General features: G+C 41.0%; 1 protein-coding gene across 1 annotated transcript in view; it reads left to right on the top strand.

The window, feature by feature from the left end:
- Positions 1-11,893, top strand: part of zanl (zonadhesin, like) — an 85,604-nt gene extending 73,711 nt beyond the window's left edge. The window contains exons 93-107 of the mRNA XM_035993700.1: positions 24-295; positions 612-820; positions 1,984-2,128; positions 2,850-3,097; positions 4,222-4,351; positions 4,445-4,640; positions 4,988-5,149; positions 5,892-6,022; positions 7,386-7,588; positions 7,778-7,913; positions 9,386-9,523; positions 10,651-10,744; positions 10,919-10,963; positions 11,188-11,225; positions 11,720-11,893. Of these exons, the coding sequence (XP_035849593.1) occupies positions 24-295; positions 612-820; positions 1,984-2,128; positions 2,850-3,097; positions 4,222-4,351; positions 4,445-4,640; positions 4,988-5,149; positions 5,892-6,022; positions 7,386-7,588; positions 7,778-7,913; positions 9,386-9,523; positions 10,651-10,744; positions 10,919-10,963; positions 11,188-11,225; positions 11,720-11,775 (2,203 nt within the window). The 3' untranslated portion in view covers positions 11,776-11,893. The remainder of the gene's footprint in view (positions 1-23; positions 296-611; positions 821-1,983; positions 2,129-2,849; positions 3,098-4,221; positions 4,352-4,444; positions 4,641-4,987; positions 5,150-5,891; positions 6,023-7,385; positions 7,589-7,777; positions 7,914-9,385; positions 9,524-10,650; positions 10,745-10,918; positions 10,964-11,187; positions 11,226-11,719) is intronic.
- The last annotated feature ends 9,729 nt before the right edge of the window (positions 11,894-21,622 follow it).

Raw genomic sequence — 21,622 nt, 5'->3', positions numbered from 1 at the left:
GATCCAAACACTCTCCCCTCTAGCTGTCAGCCAGACACCCGTCCAGATGTCCACCCCAACTGCACCGCAGAGGAGGAGAAGTGGTTCGAGGCTCAGTGTGCCGAGGTCATCCTCTCTGACCGCTTCCAGCCCTGCCACTCCTTCGTGCCCCCCGAGGCCTTCCTGGGTAACTGCGTGTACGACATGTGCGAGTACAACGGCATGCAGGCCACTCTCTGTGACAACGTGGAGGCCTACGCTCAGGCCTGTCAGAGCGCCGGAGTCACCATCAGCTGGAGGAACAACACCTTCTGTCGTAAGTTCATCTTTTTTTAGAGTTATCACTGCACGGATATTAATTATTTTTTGAAATGGTTATCTACAGTATATGCACTGCGTGACACCATGTTGCATATTACACACCATTAGGGTCATATTATTGTTGTTGTTATTATTATTGTATTTGTATCCTGTTGTAAATGTTGTTTCTTATGACTGTAGCCTTGGAAGCCCAAGACAAAATTTACAATCACGTTAGTCTTGATCTTGAAGTTCCACTTCCACTGATTAACGGTCTAAATGCGGATTCTAGTTTTACTCTTTACATACTTAATTGTCTCCCCTCCCTGCAGCCATGCCCTGCCCTCCCAAAAGCCACTACTCTGACTGCACCGCCCCCTGCCCCCCCACCTGCTCCGACCTCTTCCCCATCTTCTGCCACCTCCCCCCGACCACCTGTGTGGAGGGCTGCCAGTGTGACGCCGGCTTCGTCCTCAGCGACAACGTGTGCGTTCCTCTGGACAAATGTGGCTGTGTGGACTCAGATGGAGAGTACCATGATGTGAGTGAAGCGGCCGAAGGGCCTAAAACGCGACGTGATCTCATTCGACGTCAGAAACACATGCAGGTTATAAGCATTTGATGGCGAGTTGAAGCCTCGTGAAGCATCGGAGCTTTCCAGCAAAGTTGTACGAGGCTTCATTTTCAATACCACCTCTTGGTCACAGAGTGTAAAACAGGCAGATACTGTATCTCACAAAAGTGAGGGAACAGCACATTTAAACTGTTATACAAGCTGTACACTCACTACTTTACATTGTAGCAGTGTGTCATTTCTTCACTGTTGTCCCATGAAAAGATATGAAATATTTACAAAAATGTGAGGGGTGTACTCACTTTTGTGAGAAACTGTATATTACTGATGATCTAGTGATCTGTGATACACTTTCTCAGAGACGTTTTTTGACTGAATTTAGATCTTAGTAGAAACCCAGAGAAAAGGTCTAGGTCTAGGGTCTTTATCTGTGGTTTACAGCCTGGGATAAGAACCCGCTGAGGAGTCTAAAGATACATCTGAAGGTTCACAAAATAATTACCGGAATCACTTGTTACTACTACGTACATTTTCCAGTAATTTCCTAGGCTTTTTTTTTTTTTTTTTAATGAAAGGAAAAATTATATTGTTGCTAATTACTGAGAAAATACTAATTTCCTGGGAAGAAAAGCTTAATTTAAACCCAATAGTCATTCCTTATTATTGCATTGATTAATTAATAGAATTTTGTTTCTGCACATACTGAATTTCACTTTTATTTTACATGTTAAGCTGACCCGCTAAGTTAACCAAATTACAAATTACATAATTATTTCCGCAAAGCTTACTAGGCAGTTATTACAGTCAAATAAAATAAAGCCAAAAAAAAAGAATAGTATGGTCAATAAAGATCTTTCTGACTTTTGTCTAATTTATGTTTTTGTTCTTGTATTGTATACAATTATATTGATTTAGAATTATTACACTAATATTAGTATATATACAGTGCCAATAGTTGCATAGGCACTATGACTTAGGTCATGTCCTTAGGAAGGAAAGGAAAGATTGTTACACATAGCAAAACATCATTTTGTGTGTGTGTGTGTGTGTGTGTGTGTGTGTGTGTGTGTGTGTGTGTGTGTGTGTGTGTGTGTGTGTGTGTGTGTGTGTGTGTGTGTGCGCGCGCACAGGTGGGAGACTCGTGGCTGACAAATAGATGTACCGACAAGTGTATCTGTAACCTCGGCGGCAAAATCACGTGTAAGGATCACAGCTGTAACTCCAACTCAGTGTGTGCCCTGGACAAGTATGGAGACCTGACCTGCAAACCCACCAGTGAGTGCAGAATTTAGAAATCAAGCAAAACAATGCATTCTGATTACATTTTTCAAAGTAGGCTACCCGACTAACAACAACCTGTTTCACAGGCTGTTTGGGAATGTCTGTGTCGAGTAAAAAGAAAGGGTCCTGTCTTTTTGGTTTGGCGCACAACTAGGCGGGCACAAATTGATTGTGAACCTAAATTGATATTGATGGATCAAAATTTGCGATGGGCCGGTTTTGGCCGGCGGGCCATGAGTTTGACACCTGTAGTTTAGAGACCTAGTATAACAGTAGACCTTAGTATTGTTTAAGTTGGAGCTGGGTATCCTCAATGATTTTCTGATTCAATTCTGATTCACAAGGTCCTGAATCGATTTTTTTCCCTATTCAATTTCAATTAGGTTAGGAACAATTCAGTTACAATACCAATTTATGTTGGGTATGAAAGAGATTCTACAATTACTACAAAGGTTAATAACAAAGGTTCCGTCTAACCTGACGCATTCTTAAAAGTATTAATATTTAATTGACCCCAAAGCAGTTACATTAATGTACTTTTTATTTAACATGAACACACAATAAAGTGCAGCTCTCCAGAGTAGTGAGTGACATTTCATTCAGATATCTGGAGGTGACAGAGGGACCTAAAAATCCATTTTTTTTTTTAAACCCAGCCCGAGCCCTAGTTTAGGTCATGACCCAGTTTGACTTTCATTTGTATATTTTCATACAGAGTTTGACAAGTGCAGTATCCAAGGGGATCCTCACCACCGAACATTTGATGGTTTCACCCATCACTTCCAGGGCGCCTACACCTACGTCCTGACCCAGAGCCACGACCTGCCGAACTCCCTGACGCCGCTGGTGGTGAGGGGGAAGAACATCAGGCGCGGGGGGAACCAGAGGATCTCCCTCCTGGATCAGATGTACATCGACGTTTACGGTTTCAACGTTCGCTTCCTGCAGAAGAAGCAAGTCCTGGTCAGTGCTTTGTCGTCCTTCCGTTAAAGCATGTTTTGCTCGTAGGAAAAAAGTATAGTGGAACTGTTCCAATGATCCATTCGTACATATAGCTGTGAAAAGTAAAGCACTGATTCATATGTATTCTACGTATGTATTACTGTATGCACCACATTAACTGCTGCTGTGTAAGAGCGCCAAGATCCACGTAGAGAGGAGTACTACTTTGTACTTTTTTTTTTAACCCAAACCACAATTTTTTTTCCAATCTTAACCCGTCGTTTTGGTGTCTAGTCCTAACTGCTGTCGCCCTATGGCTGAAATACGATATTATCACGATACCTATGTCACAATAAGATAATATTGCGATTTTAATCATACTGCGATATTCTGCGGTATATTGCAATTTCTTACCTTTTTTCCAACTTCAAAGTATCAAAAGATGAAATTCTCTGTTTGTACATCTCACTTCCATTTTATTGCTGCAAAATGGGATTGCTAAGCAGACAAAATGACCAACACTGTCATGAAAACCAGTCAATAATATTGTATGCACCTGATAAACTGAACTAAATTCTCATGTGCAATTTATATAATACTAGATTGATACTTGGCGTCCATGTATCGACACAGTATTGCCAAGGAAAATATAGCGATTCTGCTGTATCCCCCCACCCCTATAAACTTAACTGTCACGTCACCAGTAGTCTCACTTTGCCAGACCTTCCACCACAGCGCTGCGCAGGAGGGTCTACCTACTCCACACAGCATTCTGGGATGGGAGAAAAACGTGCTCTGGTTTATTGGCATTTCTTTAAACCAATCACAATCGTCTTGGGCGGTGTTAAGCGCCGGACGAAGCCACAGTGTCTCTGCAAAATAGCCTCGGGAAGGAACTTTTTTTGGTGGAACGTGTACGTTAAAAGGTTGTTTTAGTTGTGCAACAGAAAACTCCGATTGGACAGAAAGTCTAGCTAGCTGTCTGGATTTATCCCAGAAAATTAGACCTCTTTGTTATAGACTGTTACCACTAACTGTAATTTCATGGGATATCTTGCGAATTGTTGTGCATAAGTTTTCATATGATACCATGCGAACCCGTTCATGAGAATGCGTTGAGTGAAATCCTATTGTATTCCCTCTAGGTGAATGGGGAGCGTGTGGCCCCCCCTCTCAGTCCAGTTGCCGGTTTGACCATCACGATGAACTCCAGGCAGGTCCAGCTCACCACTGACTTTGGACTCACGGTTCGCTTTGACGGCAACTACCGCGGAGGTGAGAGAAACAGCAACCTCAGCCCTCGCTAACGGACTTTAACTTGTTTGTAAATCCGTTCATTCATCCCCCTCCGTTGTGTTTGTGTACCAGAGATCATACTGCCCAGCACCTATAAGAACTCTGTCAGAGGGCTGTGCGGAAACTACGACGGCATCACCAGAAACGAGTACATGAAGCCGGACGGAACGGTGGTCCGGGACCTGAACACATTCGGAGAAAGCTGGAGGGTCAGTGAGCGGCAGGCGGGCGGACTGAGAACCTCCGACCTTCCTCACACAGTCCACAGGTAGGACCACCCCCAGGGGCGCTGCTTAAGCTGTAAATGCACTTTCTATAGCAGTAGTTCACAAACTTTTTCACGTGAGGGACACCTAAACTGACACAAGTTAGACCACGGACTCCCATTTGGTGAGATTTCTCCCCAGGGTCCCCCACCGGATTACAGAAAGTGTATGAAACCCTTCATTAAAATAGTCATACCTTCTGTCATTGCGTTGGTTCTGGATAGAATTATAGTTATATTTAAATTAAAAGTTATCCCCTTTTTGCTGGAGACCTCCTGGAACACCCTCAAGGACCCCTGGGGATCCCCAACTTTAATCATTTCTGTTTCTTCCTGCCATGTGTCTCCAGGCGCGAGGCGGAGACTGATCTGGATTCAGGATTTGAGACATCGGACTGCTCCCAGTCTCAGCTCAATAACTACCACAGTGTGGCTCAGTGTGGAGCGCTGTCTCACTCCGAGGGGCCGTTTGCTGCCTGCCACGCAGCCCTGGAACCTCAAACCTACCAGGAGTGAGTTTTCGTATGTGTGTGTGTTAGGGCTGGCCGATATGGAGAAAATCAGATATCACGATACTTTTGACCAAAAACCTCGATATCGATACCGTAACGATATTGTAGTGTTGACTATTGGTGCTTTCACAAAATATTTCCACAATGAGATTTTTGATAAATAATCATCAGTAATGTGGATATAAGTGGGTAAAGGCAAATAATAGAACAGTTACAACAGTCTGGTAAGTTCAGAAAATGACATCACTTTACTGTAATGCAGCCTTTAAAACCAGGAAAAGACAACACTTATGCCATATTACGATATCCAAAATCTAAGACGATATCTAGTCTCATATCACGATATCGATATAATATCGATATATTGCCCAGCTCTAGTGTGTGTGTGTGTCTATGTGTCTGTGTGTCTGTGTGTGAGTGGGTGCTGTCCTCTGGAGAGAGTTACAGTGCCATTTTAATGTGTGCATAACACTTTACTTTCACACCCTTCTTTTAAATTTAAGTATGACATCTTACTCTCTCTCTCTGTGTGTGTGTGTGTGTGTGTGTGTGTGTGTGTGTGTGTGTGTGTGTGTGTGTGTGTGTGTGGTCCTCTGGAGAGAGTTACAGTGCAGTTTTTATGTGTGCATAACACTTTACTTTCACACCCTTCTTTTAAATTTAAATATGACATAATGCTCATGCTCTGTGTGTGTGTGTGTGTGTGTGTGTGTGTGTGCGTGTGTGTGCGTGTGTGTCTCAGTGACTGTGTGTTTGACCTGTGTGCTGAGGATGGCAGTGCAGTGCTGCGTTGTGCCAGTTATGAAGCGTACGCTGCAGCGTGTCAGGAGGCCGGAGTCAAACTGGGGCCCTGGAGGCAGCAGCTGGGCTGTGGTAAGATACTGAACACACACGCACAGTCACACTGCATTCACATCACGTTGCTATAACAACAGCGGAGTGGTTCTCAGTGCTGGACGAGGACCTGGTTTTAGCCCATTGAGCCGGATTCAAAAGCCTACTTAGGTAAAAGTACAATGTTTTAGCATCAGAAGTACCCAAAGTTAAAGTACTCATTATGCAGAATGGCCCATTTCAGATATATTATATCAGGGGATTCTAATTCTTGATGCATTAATGTGTTGATTACTTTAATGTTGCATCTGATAAAGGGGGAGCTAATTTTTAAATACTGCTGCATAGCTTAATTTATTTCTTAATTTACTAGTTAGATTATATTTTGTAATAATAATCTAAATCTGCAAAGTAACTAAAGTTATCAAATTCATATTTGCCTCCGAAATGTAGTGGAGTAGAAGTATAAAATAGCATCAAATAGAAATACTTAAGTACAAGTAGCTCAAAATTGTACTTAAGTATAGTACTTGAGTAAATGTACTTAGTTACATTTCGCCACTGCTTTTCATGTATTTGTCCTACTGTTCCGGAAGCGTAGATACATTTGAAAAGTCTCATAACCATAACGTTACTTTGACAAAAATGAATGCAGCCACAATGCAAGCAAAGTCTGTTTATAGATATTGTTTTTTTGGGGGGGGCATTTTTACGCCTTTATTGACACGACAGCTGAAGACATGAAAGGGGAGAGAGAGGGGAATTACATGCAGCAAAGGGCCGCAGGTTGGAGGTGAACCCGGGCCCGCTGCGTCAAGGAGCAAACCTCCACACATGGGCGCCCGCTCTACCAATTGAGCTATCCGGGCGCCCATAGATTTTTAAATTGTATGGAAATGATTGACACATTTCTTCAACGCAGTGCCATCATTTGTGGTTTGTTCTAGGGCTGCAGCTAACGGTTATTTCCATTATCAATTTATCTTTTGATTATTTTCTCGATTATCGATTAGTTGTTTGGCCTCTAAAGTGTCAGAAAATTGTGAAAAATATGAATCAGTGTTTTCCAAACCCAAGAAGACGTCCTCAAATGTCTTGTTTTGTCCACAACTCAAAGATATTAGTTGACTGTCACAGAGGAGAGAAGAAACTAGAAAATAATTCACATTTAAGAAGCTGGAATCTGAGAATATTTACAAACAGATTAATTGATTATAAAAATAGTTGCGGATTAATTTAATTGCTGACAACTAATCGACTGATCTTTGCAGCTCTAGTTTGTTGTAATGTGTATGACATATACACAAAACTCCAACTAGCTTGTTACTAGTACTGTAAAAGTGCGAGTCAGTGCTCCATACGGGACAGTGTTGTGACTTGTGTCTCTCCCGCTCTCTCCCAGTCCTGTCCTGTGACGCCAACAGCACCTACTCCTCCTGCATGTCCCCCTGCCCCGCCTCCTGCGCCGACCTGGCAGCACCCTCCGAGTGTGACATCACTTCCTGCATGGAGGGCTGCCAGTGTGCCGCCGGCTTTGTCATGAGCGGGGGAAGCTGTGTGCCATACACGCAGTGTGGCTGCACCTTCCTCAGCAGATACTACACTGTAAGTAAAACAGATGTATCACAGATACTACTCTGTAAGTAAAACAGATGTATCACAGATACTACTCTGTAAGTACAACAGATGTATAACAGACACTACTCTGTAAGAGGCCTCCTGTAGTTACATCAGTGACTGTGTGTGATGATGTCATCCCGTCCTCCGTCTCCCCTCTCTACCTCCGTCCGGCAGCTGAACGAGAAGTTTGTGACCGAGGACTGTTCCCAGGCCTGTGAATGCACCAGCCTGGGCGCCGTGTGCCAGCCCAAGACCTGCCAGGGCGGAGACGTCTGCACCATCTACAACTTCAAACGGGACTGCTACAGAGGTGTGTGTGTGTGTGTGTGTGTGTGTGTGTGTGTGTGTGTGTGTGTGTGTGTGTGTGTCCTCAATATTATTTCAGTGTAAACCCCGCTGACTCTGCCTTTGACTCTCAATTAGGGATGCATGATATATCGACTCAATATCGTTATTCACGATGCGCAATATTATATCGAAGTGTCGCGATAATGAAATATGAAATATTTAGTTTATTTTGTGGAGCGTCCCGTCCGTTGGCTGTGTGGCTTAGTTGTGTTTGATTTAGAGCCCGCTTGAAACGCTATAATGATCATGTTTCATTGGCCAGTTACCGGGCCACTTGCACATGTTAGAGCACGTCAGCACACAGGTCCACTACGCGACAAACCCAATGGAGCGTACCACGTGACGTGTGCATATTTCGACAGAGTGACAGTGTAAGTGAAGAAATGGCTAGAGCCAAAAAAAAAAATAAAAATGGAACGAATCCGAGAAGGGAAAGAAAAGAAAGGACCTAAAGAGAGAGCGAAGGGAGTGAGTGGAGCAAAAGAAAGAACAAAAAAGTACGAAAATGAGTGTTGCTCAGGGAATAAGAGAGATTGAAGAGCAAACTTTAGTGGCCAAAAGTAATCCCATCCCGCATCTATTTCTCACCGGTAGCTATCCCGCAACTTTATAAAAAGAGTTTATATGAGGCAGAGTTTGGAGTCGGAAAGATTGAATATTTTTCATCCACGACTGACCTGTGGTCCAGCCGCACTACGGAGCCGTACATACAGTAAGTCTCAGTGTGCACTATATTGTTGTGAATCTATTTTGATGCGTTTTCCCATAACTTTTGTAATTTTACATGTGTTTAAAAATATTGAAATTAATATCGATATCGCAATATTCATAATCGATATCGCAATATCACTTTTTGTCAATATCGTGCAACCCTACTCTTAGTGTAGTCAGTACGCATCCCCTACGTTTTGTGTCTCTGAGTAATTGTTTTGTCTTTTGGTGTCTTTTTGTGCTCATTTTGTGTCTCTTTGTCGCATTTTGTGTCTTTTTTGAAGTTGTTTTGTGTGTATTTGTAGTCATTTTGAATGTCTTTGTAGTTGTTTTCTGTCTCTCTGTCATCCTGTTGCATCTCTTTGTAGTTGTTTTGAGTGGCAGACATGTTGAAGTGAACGCACAGGGCAAATGTGTCCCCTTTCATTCATTTAATTTGCACTCAGGATCTGTGTGCAATTAGCACCAGATTTCCTGAGACACAATGTGCAGCTGGTCTTCAGAGGGAAGCTACCTCTCTGTGGCCGTGTTAGCTTGTCTCATACTGTGTTAAGGCATGTAATCAGAGTTCAAAATGAGTAACTTTCAGCAAAGGGGAAAACGTGGCTAAAGCTTGTTAATCACCCTGCCGCATTTATTTATTCTTTCAGCTCTATTTAGTTAAGATGCTAACATGATGATTGTGAGAAAAACAAAACCATAATATCTTGTTTTGTGTTGCAGCGAGCCCTTGCCTCAGCTACCCCTGTCAGAACGGAGGAACATGCCAGGAGGCCAGCAACAGCACCTACATCTGTCAGTGTGCAGAGGGCTTCGAGGGCTCAAACTGCGAGGTGGAGATAACACCAAGCGGAGGACTGGGTACGGCCTGCTCAAACACCTGCTGCACTCCTCTACTGATGTCATTTACAAACTAATTCAATTCAGTTTTATTCATAGTGTCAAATCACAACAGGACTTATCTCAGGACACTTTACAGATAGAGCAGGTCTAGACCACACTCTATAATTTACAAAGACCCAACAATTCCCCACGAGCAAGCATTTGGTGCAACAGTGGCGAGGAAAAACTCCCTTTTACAGACAGAAAACTCAGACAGACCCAGGCTCTTGGTGGGTGGTTAGGACACAGAGACAGATACTGATACAGATATACAGAAATACACAGACACAGATATACAGAGTCAAACTATTATTTATTAGGTTAGCGCTCATACAGGACACGGAAGTCATACGCCCGCTGATTGAATTACCGTTTCTATCCGTCACAAACCAATCACAGCCATTCTCACATCAAGGCCGGTCCATTTACAGTAAATATGACTCCCTCCTCACTGATCCCTGCTACACACATGCTGCCCCAGCTGGGCCAGCTGCTGCTGCTGCTGCTGCTGGCAACGCTTGGCCACCACCCCAGCCTCCACCTTCCTAGTTCAGAGTCCTAACATGACTCCAAGTTTAACATGGTTTTCAATGTCTGACTCTTGTAAATACAAGATAAGATTTACTTTTTTAATCCCAAACTGGGGAAATTCCCTTGTTACAGCAGCTCAAATGAAAAAAATGTACACAATCAGAATAAGACAAATACAAATTAAATATACAAAAAGTATAAGACATAGAAAAAATAGAATAAAAGTTATAATAGCAGTAATATGCACACTATAAACACCCTTATTATAAACAGACAAGTAAAAAAAAACTGTCAGCTTAGCATGCTGCTTGGCTGGTCTAGGGAGCATTATCAAGAGCAGAGCCATCAGCACCAAGCATAACTGTTTTATCCATTTGTTGCAATAAATGGTTAAATCTATGACGAGAGGGTTCCTGACTGAACTGTAAGGGATAGCTGTGATTGAAGGCAAAAGACTCATTCCTTACCTGTACATCAGCAGACTGTAGAAGACTTTATTTTCCTATTCCCTTGTGGGCTTCCTTTAAGAGTCAAAGTTTTTGAATTTTTTTTAATTGAATTGTTGTTTGTTACAGAAACCAAGTGGATCATCCTGATCGCGGTCCTGGCCGCTGTCGCCGTCATCGCCATCGTGACCGCCATCGCGTGCGCTTGCAGACAGAAATCCAAGTGAGTGTCAGCTGATTCTGTGCTGTGCAAATATCAAAGCATTCAAACGTGCATTAGATTGTGTCACGACTGCTGACTGACAGGCAGAATGTCCTAACCCAGCCACTGTCCTCGAGTCTACTCGACACAGAAAGAAAAACAATTTCCCACAAATTCATACAATTTTCATTGCAGGTCACAAGTTTATGTAATTCAGAAGCAGCAGTCATCTCACAGTGGGTGAGAGAAAATTACAGTGTCATCACCTTTTTGAGGGAATTTTCTGGGAGCAAACTGAATTTCTGTATCAGCACTGGGAAGGGAAGGGTGTGATTCACTGCCTGCATTCCTCACTCCTCCTCACTCACTCTACATACCTCCTCTGCACTCACTCAACTCCTACCTGCAGGTACACAGGTGTGTTATTAATCACTTTTTCTTACCTCGGTTCTTTCTGTCCGCAGGAAAAACAAGCAGAAGAAGATCAGCCTGACGTCAACAAGTAAGAATTGTCCTTATTGGGGAAAACAATTTAGTTGACTAATGCCGACGTTACACCAAACGACTTTTCAAGCGATTCCACTGTCGCAGACTACTTCCCAATATAGGGATGAAATCCTCAGAGTCTTGCTAGAGTCGGGGCGCTCCCGTTGTCTCCATCGTTTGGTGTCAGTCTTTTTCCCGTCTTGACGCTCTGACAAAATCAAACTTTTTTGATATTATCGTAAGAGCATTTAATATACAGGACAAACAGAAAATGTTCTGTATTTGAACTGTAGCTACACACATAATTTCAGTTTTTAATTACGGTGCAATGAGCTGCCGGAACTACTTCTGTTATTTTACGGACTCATTTCTTAGTGTATTTCCAGAAGAATTCCCTTGAAAGTCAACTCTATTCTCCATTTGTGTTGAATGCCAGTAGACAGATTCTTCCTGATGATGATTATTAGCGCAGCTCTAATATCTGTTCCTTCTTTTTTCTCTCTCTTATAGGCGTCCCATATAAAAACATAGATGACCAAAGGAATGATAAAGTGACTCCTATGTGATGACAAAGTGTGTAACCTGAATGTAACAAACGCCTGCTGTATGAGGCCAACATTAACAATATGTTCTGAAGCATATTCAGCCGGCCTCCAAAGAATAAAACTGTCAGAAATGAAGGAAGTCTTGTGAGAGTTGTGAATATTATAGATATTGTTCATATGCCCATGTTTTGCTTCATTAACTTATGCTTTTGAAGATGTAATTTTAGTCAGATGTGTGCGTTTAATTAACAGAGAAGTGGACATCTGTCTGTGTTCCTTTTAAGTGTATATGTATTTTTGGAATGAAATGCGTGCAAAAAAAAAGTGTTTGTCTTTGTTAAAACGTTAAAGTGTTTTTAATTCTTACAGATTACAAAGAGATGCACCTATATACTCAGTCTATTTATTTAGTTTAGATTAATCCCATACTTTTTCATCTCTAATTTGCATCCATCAAATATTTTGTATCCATCTCGCCTTTCATCCAATACACTGAAGTGCAGTAAAAAAACAAAAGCTCATTCAACCATTGCTCTTGTGTAGTTCATTCCCATAGAAAACGTGAAACTACATCCTGGATGTTTAGGAGTTTAATATGTACTGTGAGACATTAAAGGGGTTATATGTAACTTTCAGTTTGTGTTGGTTCTAGCGGCCCCTTTGGACAAAAGCGGTGGTGTTTTTGCCACACCTGCTGTCATAAAGGTCTTGGGATTATTGTTATGGAGAGGTCATATAGTTGCTATCAATGTTTTGCTCAGACAGAAAATCATTCATTTTCAATAAGATACAGATGCATCGTTGCATTTCAAGTGTAGCATACGGTAACTTAGTCTACTGTCTACACTGTCACTACAGTGTTATGTCACTGCGTCACGAGTCAAAGCATTAAGAGATCGTTGTAGCAACCAACAGTAGGCCAACACAAACACGGACTAAAAGGAATAAAATGTCAGCGGTAAATGGAAGGGGGACGTCATTTAATGTCGGCTACTGACGTACAACCACATCACACCACACCGCATTGTGGTTATTTTATGAATGAAATAGACATTACATACCTGAGGGTCAATTCTGAGACGTTTTTGAATCATTTACAATCTCGTAATTGTCTCCATCTGTTGATAGCCCGATAGGGTTGGGCATCGTTTGGATTTTAACAATTCTTATTCCAATTCTTCCTTTCAATTTCGGTTCTTATCGATTCTGATTCTTTGAGGGCTGGAGTTGAAACGGGTCACATGCCTATTTTCACAAATAAGAGGAAAGTTTTATTTTGATTCAATGGTGGTTTGCAGTTTTTCAGCTTTTTCAACGTAAAATAAAGCCATACTAGAGTGCTGCTTACTGTGCTCCAAGGCTGCAACACAACAAGCGCATGGCCGCTTCGGAAACCAAAACCTGCCCATATTAAATTGGGAAGCGATGATCAGATTTGAAACCAAATCCTCTAAACGATTCCAATAAAGAAACGATTCCACTGGAATCATAATTTTTTGAAACGATTCCAAGTAGGAATCAGTTTTCGATGCCCAATCCTATAGCCCGACCGAGTGACTTGCGTCATCGCCCCTCGTCTTTCACTTTCCCTTTTAGCTTTTAGTTCTTCTTGGTTTAATTTCCTTCTTTCCTGTGATGGCCCTGCCCCAGTATCAGCCATAACTACAACAGATAACTTCTAAAATAACATTAAAATACAATTAGGCCTATATAAAGACATCTCCTGCTACCCTTTACCTGCCTGGATACAATAGCACAGGCTTTTCTGGTGTTATGCTGAAATCTGTGACCCATCAGAATGTGTTACTGTAGCGCCGTCTACCTGCCGCAAATCATTCTGTGACTTCGCGGGAAAAATCAGACCCGGGCAGAGGCATTAATAAACACTATATAAAAATGGCGTTCTTTTCACTGTTAGTCTCGTTTGCTGTTATACGTCATTAATGATCATCAGATGGAACATTACACAGTTTCAGAAACATTTAAAAGTTACAGATAGTTACTTTAAGGTAGATCAGTGTATCTCTTATATTTGTAAGATTGATTGTGTGTCTTTTAATGTATTTTCCTATTCTTTATATCTGTAAACTTTTACCAAGCGCCTTTTTTACATTTATTTTACTGGTTAAATATTCCTGACATGAATGGGTATTTATCTATTGGAACATTTTTTTGAAAGCAGTGGTGGGAAAAGTACTCAAGTACTACAAGCAATAGTCGTGCTTCAAAATAAAAGCACAAAAAGCATTGGCATCCAAATGTACTTAAAGATCAAAGTGTAAAAAGTACTCATTATGCAGAATGGCTAATTTCAGAATAAAATATATATAATTGTATTGGATTAGAGTCATTAATAGATGAATGTGTGTATCACTTTAATGTTGTAGCTGGTAAAGGTGGAGCTAATTGTAATCACTTGATATACTGCTGGGTAGCTTCATGTATTTGTTTATAATATTTTGCATTAACAATATGAATCTGTAAAGTAACTAAAAGTATCAACTAAATGTAGTGGAGTAAAAAAGTACAATATTTCCCTCTAGTGGAGTACAAGTATAACATAGCAGAAAGTGGAAAATACTTAAGTACAGTACTCTGAATAATACAGGCTGCAGTCAATGTGTTAAAGGTACTTTCCATCGCTGTTTGAAAGGATCTTACCAAGCTGCTGCTGCTGTCACTATATTGGGCTGTTGGAAGAATGATTACCAGATATTTCCTTTACTCCGCTCCTTTTTCTGTTAATATCTGTAGAAATGGTGATGAACAGGTGTTCTGTAAAGTAAAAGGCCTTCATCGAAAATGTTACTTAGGTAAAAGTATGTCAGTATCATCAGGAAAATGTACTTAAAGTATTAAAAGTAAAAGTACTCAATGGAGAAAAATCCTCACAAACTGAAAACGTTCAAAATCGTTTTGTCAATTAACCAAGTGTTTAATCGGCTAATCATTTCAGCCGTTAGGCCGTTATATTGTTGGCTAGTTTAATTTATAATAAAACATCAGATTTTATAAACTACATGTGTTTTGTGTGCAGAAATCTTATATATATATATTTATTTATTTTTTATTAATTAATTTATTTATTTCATTCATGTGTATTTTACAAAGTCTGTTCCCACAAGTCTATTACCGTAATTGCATTGCTAATCTCCCTCGGTTGTGCGTATTCCAGTGCGTCTCATAAATTAGAGCTTTTATCCAATCAGATTTCCCCTCTGTGCTGTCTCCGGGTGAAAAATCTACTCTGAGGCCTTCAGAATTTCGAGTGAATCCCTCTGCTGTGATGTTCTCCCAACTCTACGATGTTATCCATTGTCATATTCTCTAGCCAATCAAAATTCGAGTTTTCCCTGTTGGGCGTATTCTTTGACAGGCCGGAGCGAGCCAGAGGCCTTGACCTACGTCGACATTTTCCGGACCAGTTAGCCTACTGAAGCTAAACTAGCTAGCATCACATAACCGTAGCAGCGACGTTAGTTCAAGTTCGTTTAGAGTTCTAGATGTAAAGTCAGTGAAAGAAAGGAGGATGTACTTTTTCTTCAAATGACGAGCAGCTTTTTGGTAAGTTTAATGGATTTTTCTGCATTTTAGTCAAATGATTTTAGCTATCACTGCTTGCTTTAGATAGTTGCTGCTGGTGTCAGCGGCCGCTGTGTGTTGAGCCCCAGCAGCTTGGCTGGGATTCGTGGGGAAGCTAAGTTGATTCATAATTGTGTAATTACTGTTTTTCATTGCTTTGTGGTCGTCGTATGAGTAAATGTGACCACTTGTTGTTTGTTTGTGATGCAGCACCCTGTCATACTGCTATAGTGTATTGAAACTCTCTCTGGGTAGGCCTACGTCCCAAAGCACTTAAATTACATCCCCGTCTCCTCCACCTGCCTCCCTTCCCCGCGTCTTAGTCCCCCCCACCATCGGAGGAGAGAGGCAACGAGCAACTAGTTTATCTTTGGGTATCTCCAGGATGTGTTGGTTGAAGAAGCTTTAAGGTTTCTTCAGATCCATTTATTTAAGACTTTTATTTTGACGGGACAGTCACAACAACAGCATTATAATATTCTGATTTAAAACCGGAAATTTAAACTCGGACATTTTTATAATTTTTTTTTTTTTTTTTTTTTGGACAAAAAAAAACAACATAGTAGGCGAAAGAGAATATACATGCGTAGATACAATACAAATGTTGTCAATGTACAAAAAAGAATTACCTAAGCCGAAAAACAAACCAAAATGGGGGGACTACTTAAAAATACACAAGTCGAAAGCAAAAAGGCTAGAGAAAATAAAATTAACATTTAGAGTAGCACATAAGGGGAGATTAATCAAAAACTGTAGTTCCCTAGATATGTCACTACACATTTTTCTTGCCATTTTACTAGATTTGATCTTTTTCAGTGAGGAATAAAATAATTTAAAATCATTTATAAGCCAAACAAAGGAAGGCTTAGAACATCTCCACTCTCCACTGCAGTGAATATTAGTTCGAGATGAGCCAGGTCTGCGCAGAATCGATCACCGACGATCGCCGCCCAATGCATGCCGGTTCGATTTGTGTCTGACTTGAGCCCGACTCGCTCTGGCGTCATGCACACGTGGGCAACGATAACCTCACGAGATCAAGGCGGCCTCAGGTTTGGGATGCAGGCTGCGCGGTTGCTTTTCACCGACTGCAAGAGCCAGGCGGACCCAGGGCATGCTGGGAAACGCCTGGCTCTCAGCTGATCTAACAGCTGATTGGTTCAGAATCGACTCAACATGATGACGTTTTATATCAACTTTTTTTTGAATTGCTATTTGTCTGATTTAAAGACGTATTCTGTACAGAACACATGTTGTGTGGCTGATGTGAGTGATGTAGCCTATTTCATCTTTTTACTACTGCTTGTTACTGCTCTGCACGGTTGAACAGTGTCTGTGTTGCTTGGCTGTGTTTTGATGCTTGCATGGCTCCTTATACTGAATGGTTTCTGCTTCCTGTAGCTCTGCATGGCTTACTGACAAAGCTTATTTGTTGCTCTAGCTGGCTGTCTGGTGTCTTGTTGACTTCTGTCTGTATAGTGTAGCCTGTACTAATGTCTTGCAGTTTCCTGTTGCTCTGGTCTAAAATCATCTGACACCGGCACATTTACAGAAATGTTAATCAATGTGTGTTAACATTTTGTTAAATCGGAATCGGACCTAACAGGATGTGAGTGTTTCTGGGACTTCCTCCTGTTCAGCCTGAAGGCTGCTGGAAACGGCTGGAAACTGTCCGACTTGACCGCAGATTTTTGTCACCGCGCCCGGCTGCTGCCGCCTGCTCTCGTCCACTTTACGGGCGAGGCACAGCTCATCTCCAACGAGCCTGTTGTGTTTAAGAGGGATGAGACGTCCTTTCCTCTGACGCGTCACATAAATCCGTCAGCTGTTTGGGCGGAGTTAGCAACTCCTTCAGCTGCACGGCTTCCAGGAAGGCTGCTCTCGTGTTTCCTCGCTTATAGCTCCTCGATGATCCCTCCTCGATGCTCGCTCCTCGGGGACGAAATATGTAGGGCTGCAGCTATCGATTATTTTAGTAATCGAGTATTCTACTGATTATTCCATCGATTAATCGAGTAACCGGATAAGAAATACTTTTGTTTTATTGAAGAGCAATAATATACAATATGGTTTAATTTTCAGAAAAAGCAAACATTTTATTGCCTAAATTGCTTACAATATCATCTCTAAATAAACTAAACACATTAAGTGCATTTAAGTGCCATATTACATTGTACATTACCTTAAGTTGTGCAACTTAACTTTCAGAACTATAAGTTTCAACCTGAGACTGATCTGTACATAGGCCTATATGTAAATATTAGTTCTACTCAACCTATTTTCATTTATATATTTGATTACAATATCACATAGCTCTGTTACACTTATGCTAGTAGATCGCTGATCAGCTGTTTCTCCGTGAAGAGAGAGAGTGAGAGAAAATGGTGCGCAACAATCAGCTGTTTTTCCGAAGGGATAGTCAACAAGTCGGCTCTTTAGATCAAATTGTGGTCACTACGTATTTTCTTGTCTTTGATTTTGGTACTTGTTGTGTTTGGTGTAGTTTCATCGTCCATACGACTCTGTGATTTACTTTTGTCGGGTCCCCTTCATGGAATGGATGATTAAGTTAGACTGGATGTTTTCTGTTGAGATGCTGAAGCATTGACGTCGTGCTATTATTGTGGTAAGCTAGTTTGATTTTGCAGTAGACACGCTGTACAGAGTTTTCGTTTTAATTACGTTGGAACTGATTCCAAACTTTAGACACTTTCTGTCGTTTTCTCCAGCCTGTCTCTTCTCTTAGCCCCTCACTATTTACCCTCTTTTCTTCATTTAGTAATCTGCGCCGTCAGTCTTCATGGCTTCATGTGTCGCCAGCAGCGTCGGCCCGGTGTGCGACAGTAATAATCATCCGTGCGGAAACACCGTGAACGTTGGTAACACTGATTAAACAAAGCTTGCAAGGCAAATAATTTAGCATCGAGGATTTTTGTAATCAAATTATTCGAGTTACTCGAGGAATCGTTTCAGGCTCTAGAAATATGTGTTGAGCGTTCTTAAATTACTTTATTCCAAACGATAATGCCCTAGTGTCAGTGGTGGAATGTAACTAAGTACATTTACTCAAGTACTGTACAAGTACATTTACTCAAGTACTGTACCTAAGTCCAAATGTTGAGGTACTTGTACTTTACTTGAGTCTTTTCTTTTCATGCCACTTTCTATTAAGGGGATTAAGTCAAACTCAGTGGTGAGTGAAACTGGAGCAGAGGGACAGACACAGAACTGGAGCCGAGCCAAAGTAACGTTAGCGCACTTTTGAATTCATAATAGAGCCCGACCGATATATATCGGCGGGTCGATATTATCGGCCGATATTAGGCATTTTCGATATCGGCATTTATAATGGCCGATAAATGAGTGTTTAAAAAAGAAAATAAAAACGGACGAAACCCCCTTCAACCATGTTCTGAGTGTTGGTGTTGCATAGTTTATCCACCAGAGGGCGCTCTACACTCTTTTTTTGTTGTTGTTGTTTTTGTTCAAAGGACTAAGTTTCATATCTTAAGTTTGTATTTTTATAAATTTTATTTATGAGAACTTTAATACATTTTGATGTTCCTCTGTTCTGTCGTGACAATAAAACAAAGAAGTTTATTTTTAAACTGCATTATCATATTATTTTAGTGAGGACTCATAAATAACTACAAATAACTAATGTTAGGGAAATCTGTTCATGTTTTGTAACGCGTTTTTGGATGTTTTTTTAAAAGATATATATCGGCCAATATCGGAATATCGGATTTTTAAATCACCAAATATTTGTATCGATATCGGTCAGGCTCTAATTCATAAACATTATCGGAAATCAGGAAAATAAAACGCGTACAGATAATCCACAAACTGCCAAAAAACGGGCCCATAGTCGGTCTATCCCTAGTTACTAGTTCGTACAAATGAGACTTTTTGTACATAAAACACATGTAGTTTATAAAATCTGATGTTTTATTCTAAAGTAAACTAGCCAACAATATAACGGCCTACAAGTCCAGCTGAAATAATTAGACCATTAAACACACAACTGTTTGGATCCTTTTATAATTTCTACAATGGGAGGATTTTTCTGCATTGAATACTTTTACTTGAAGTACTTGAAGTACATCTTCCTGATGATACTTACATACTTTTACTTAAGTAACATTTTCAGTGCAGGACTTTTACTTGTAACAGAGTATTTTAACAGTGTGGTATTAGTACTTTTACTTAGGTAAAGGATCTGAATACTTCTTCCACCGCTGCCTAGTGTCACAGTTGAGGTTTAACTGCTGTAGGATAATAATGAAGGCCCAGCCACAGCAGCCAACATACTTCTGAAACTGATGACTTCTCCCATCAGCCTGGCAGAGCCACTGTGGACTCTTAGTCATGTTATCACAGGACTGTGAGTTCAAATGCATGCAGCTAAAACTCCAGATCTTCAGCAGAATAAAAAAAAATATCAAACCCAGACCAACACATTAACCCAGCAATACTTTATTTGCCATCAAAGTATGCAGAAAACCAAAGATCGCAAACATATCTTACACAACAATAAGCTCAGAGTGTGTGGCTTTCTAATGGCTCCAAAAAAAGGTTAAATACCAAAGAATGAAATAACAAGTCCCATTCAGACAGAACAGCAGCCACACAAAAACATCAGGCTATTAGAATTCCAGTGTACAAAAACAAGTCTCTCTTCTAAAATTCCACACATTTTCCCACATGTTCCTGCCTCCCATTCAACATATTGATCTTCAGTGTCCTGATTAGTCATCATACACATGAGTATGACAAGTCAGGTGTGTATAACACGTCTGGAATGTGTAGTTGCTTAAACAATGGAATGGTGAAATGGTACAAAACATACTGTATCGGAACAACCGGCGAAAGTTTTCAGGGTTTTTAGATCCTATGACTTTATTGACTTTTGCCAGCTCAGAAAACTCCCCCTAGTCTATATATCGACGACTTTTCATTTCCGGGATTGCTCCGGTGCCGCCGGAAATTCCGCCATATGTCCGTTACCTTCCTCTTTCTTTGTGTTGGCGTTCTAAACTCTGGTGGATTTCTGAGGACTATGGTTTACTGCTCCTCAGATCTCTGCAGGGTAAATCCAGACAGCTAGCTAGACTATCTGTCCAATCTGAGTTTTCTGTTGCACGACTAAAATTACTTTTGAATGTACACGTTCCACCAAAACAAGTTCCTTCCAGAGGCTATTTTGCAGAGGCGCCGTTGCTCCGTCCGGTGCTTAGCGCCGCCCAAAACGATTGTGATTGGTTTAAAGACAATGCCAATAAACCAGAGCACGTCTTTCTCCCATCCCAGAATGCTCTGTGGACTAGCCAGACCCTCCTCTGCAGTGCTGTGGAGGAAGGTCTGGCAATGCCAGACTAGACTCCCCCTAACCAATACTTTTGGTCTGTGACAAATCAAAGTTAGATTTACCCGACATTTGCTGTGGACATTTATGGTCACAGAGGATGAACCTGAATGTTTTGGTGACCGGCCCTGGTATCTGTGGTGTAGACCTGTGTCCACAGCGCCGTGGAGACAGGTCAGGCAATGAGAGACTAACATTATAGAAACATCCACATCTAATGTGCTGAATAACAGCAACGACATTTACAGAGCACATTTACGCTCCATCTCAACATTTTTCATAAGATACTGCATCGCCAAGACTTCATGGTAAATGTTACATTAACAGTACAGTCAGGCTCTAGAGGGATCAACCATGGCCTTTCCTCCAACACCACGGTCTTTTTGCTTTAAGCAGCATTTCTGGTAATGCCTCACGGATATTTACAGTAAATCAGTACGTCTTTCTGTCCACACTCAGTTAATGTGGGGTGAAATGTACGTGTGTGTGTTTTAAACTGTCTTCTGCAGAGAGTTACAGTGCAGTTTTAATTTGTGCATAACACACGATACCACCCTTCTTTTTAAATTTAAGTGTGTGTGTGTGTGTGTGTGTGTGTGTGTGTGTGTGTGTGTGTGTGTTTGTGTGTGTTTTTCACATCTGTAAGCAAGCTGCAGCAGAAAGTTTGAAAAGCCAATCTAGGCTAATAGGCTAAACAAAAGTGGAATTTACACACATTCAATTGGCAATCAAGTGTAAATTAGTGACAATACACCAATATGTTAATGTATACACACCTTTTTCTGTTATTACCAACCTCACATTTTTAGCCTATAAGCATTCTAGTAACGTTTTATTTTACCGTTTAATTTTCCCATAGTTTCCTAGTCATTTCCTGGAAAGGAACTGATGTGTAACTGTAAATTCAATGCACTGTTCCTG

Source organism: Sander lucioperca, chromosome 17 (assembly GCF_008315115.2).
Source record: "Sander lucioperca isolate FBNREF2018 chromosome 17, SLUC_FBN_1.2, whole genome shotgun sequence".
In the NCBI taxonomy this organism is placed as follows: Eukaryota; Metazoa; Chordata; class Actinopteri; order Perciformes; family Percidae; genus Sander; species Sander lucioperca.
Note: the sequence above shows the minus strand (reverse complement) of the source record. Positions and strands in the feature narration are given on the sequence as shown.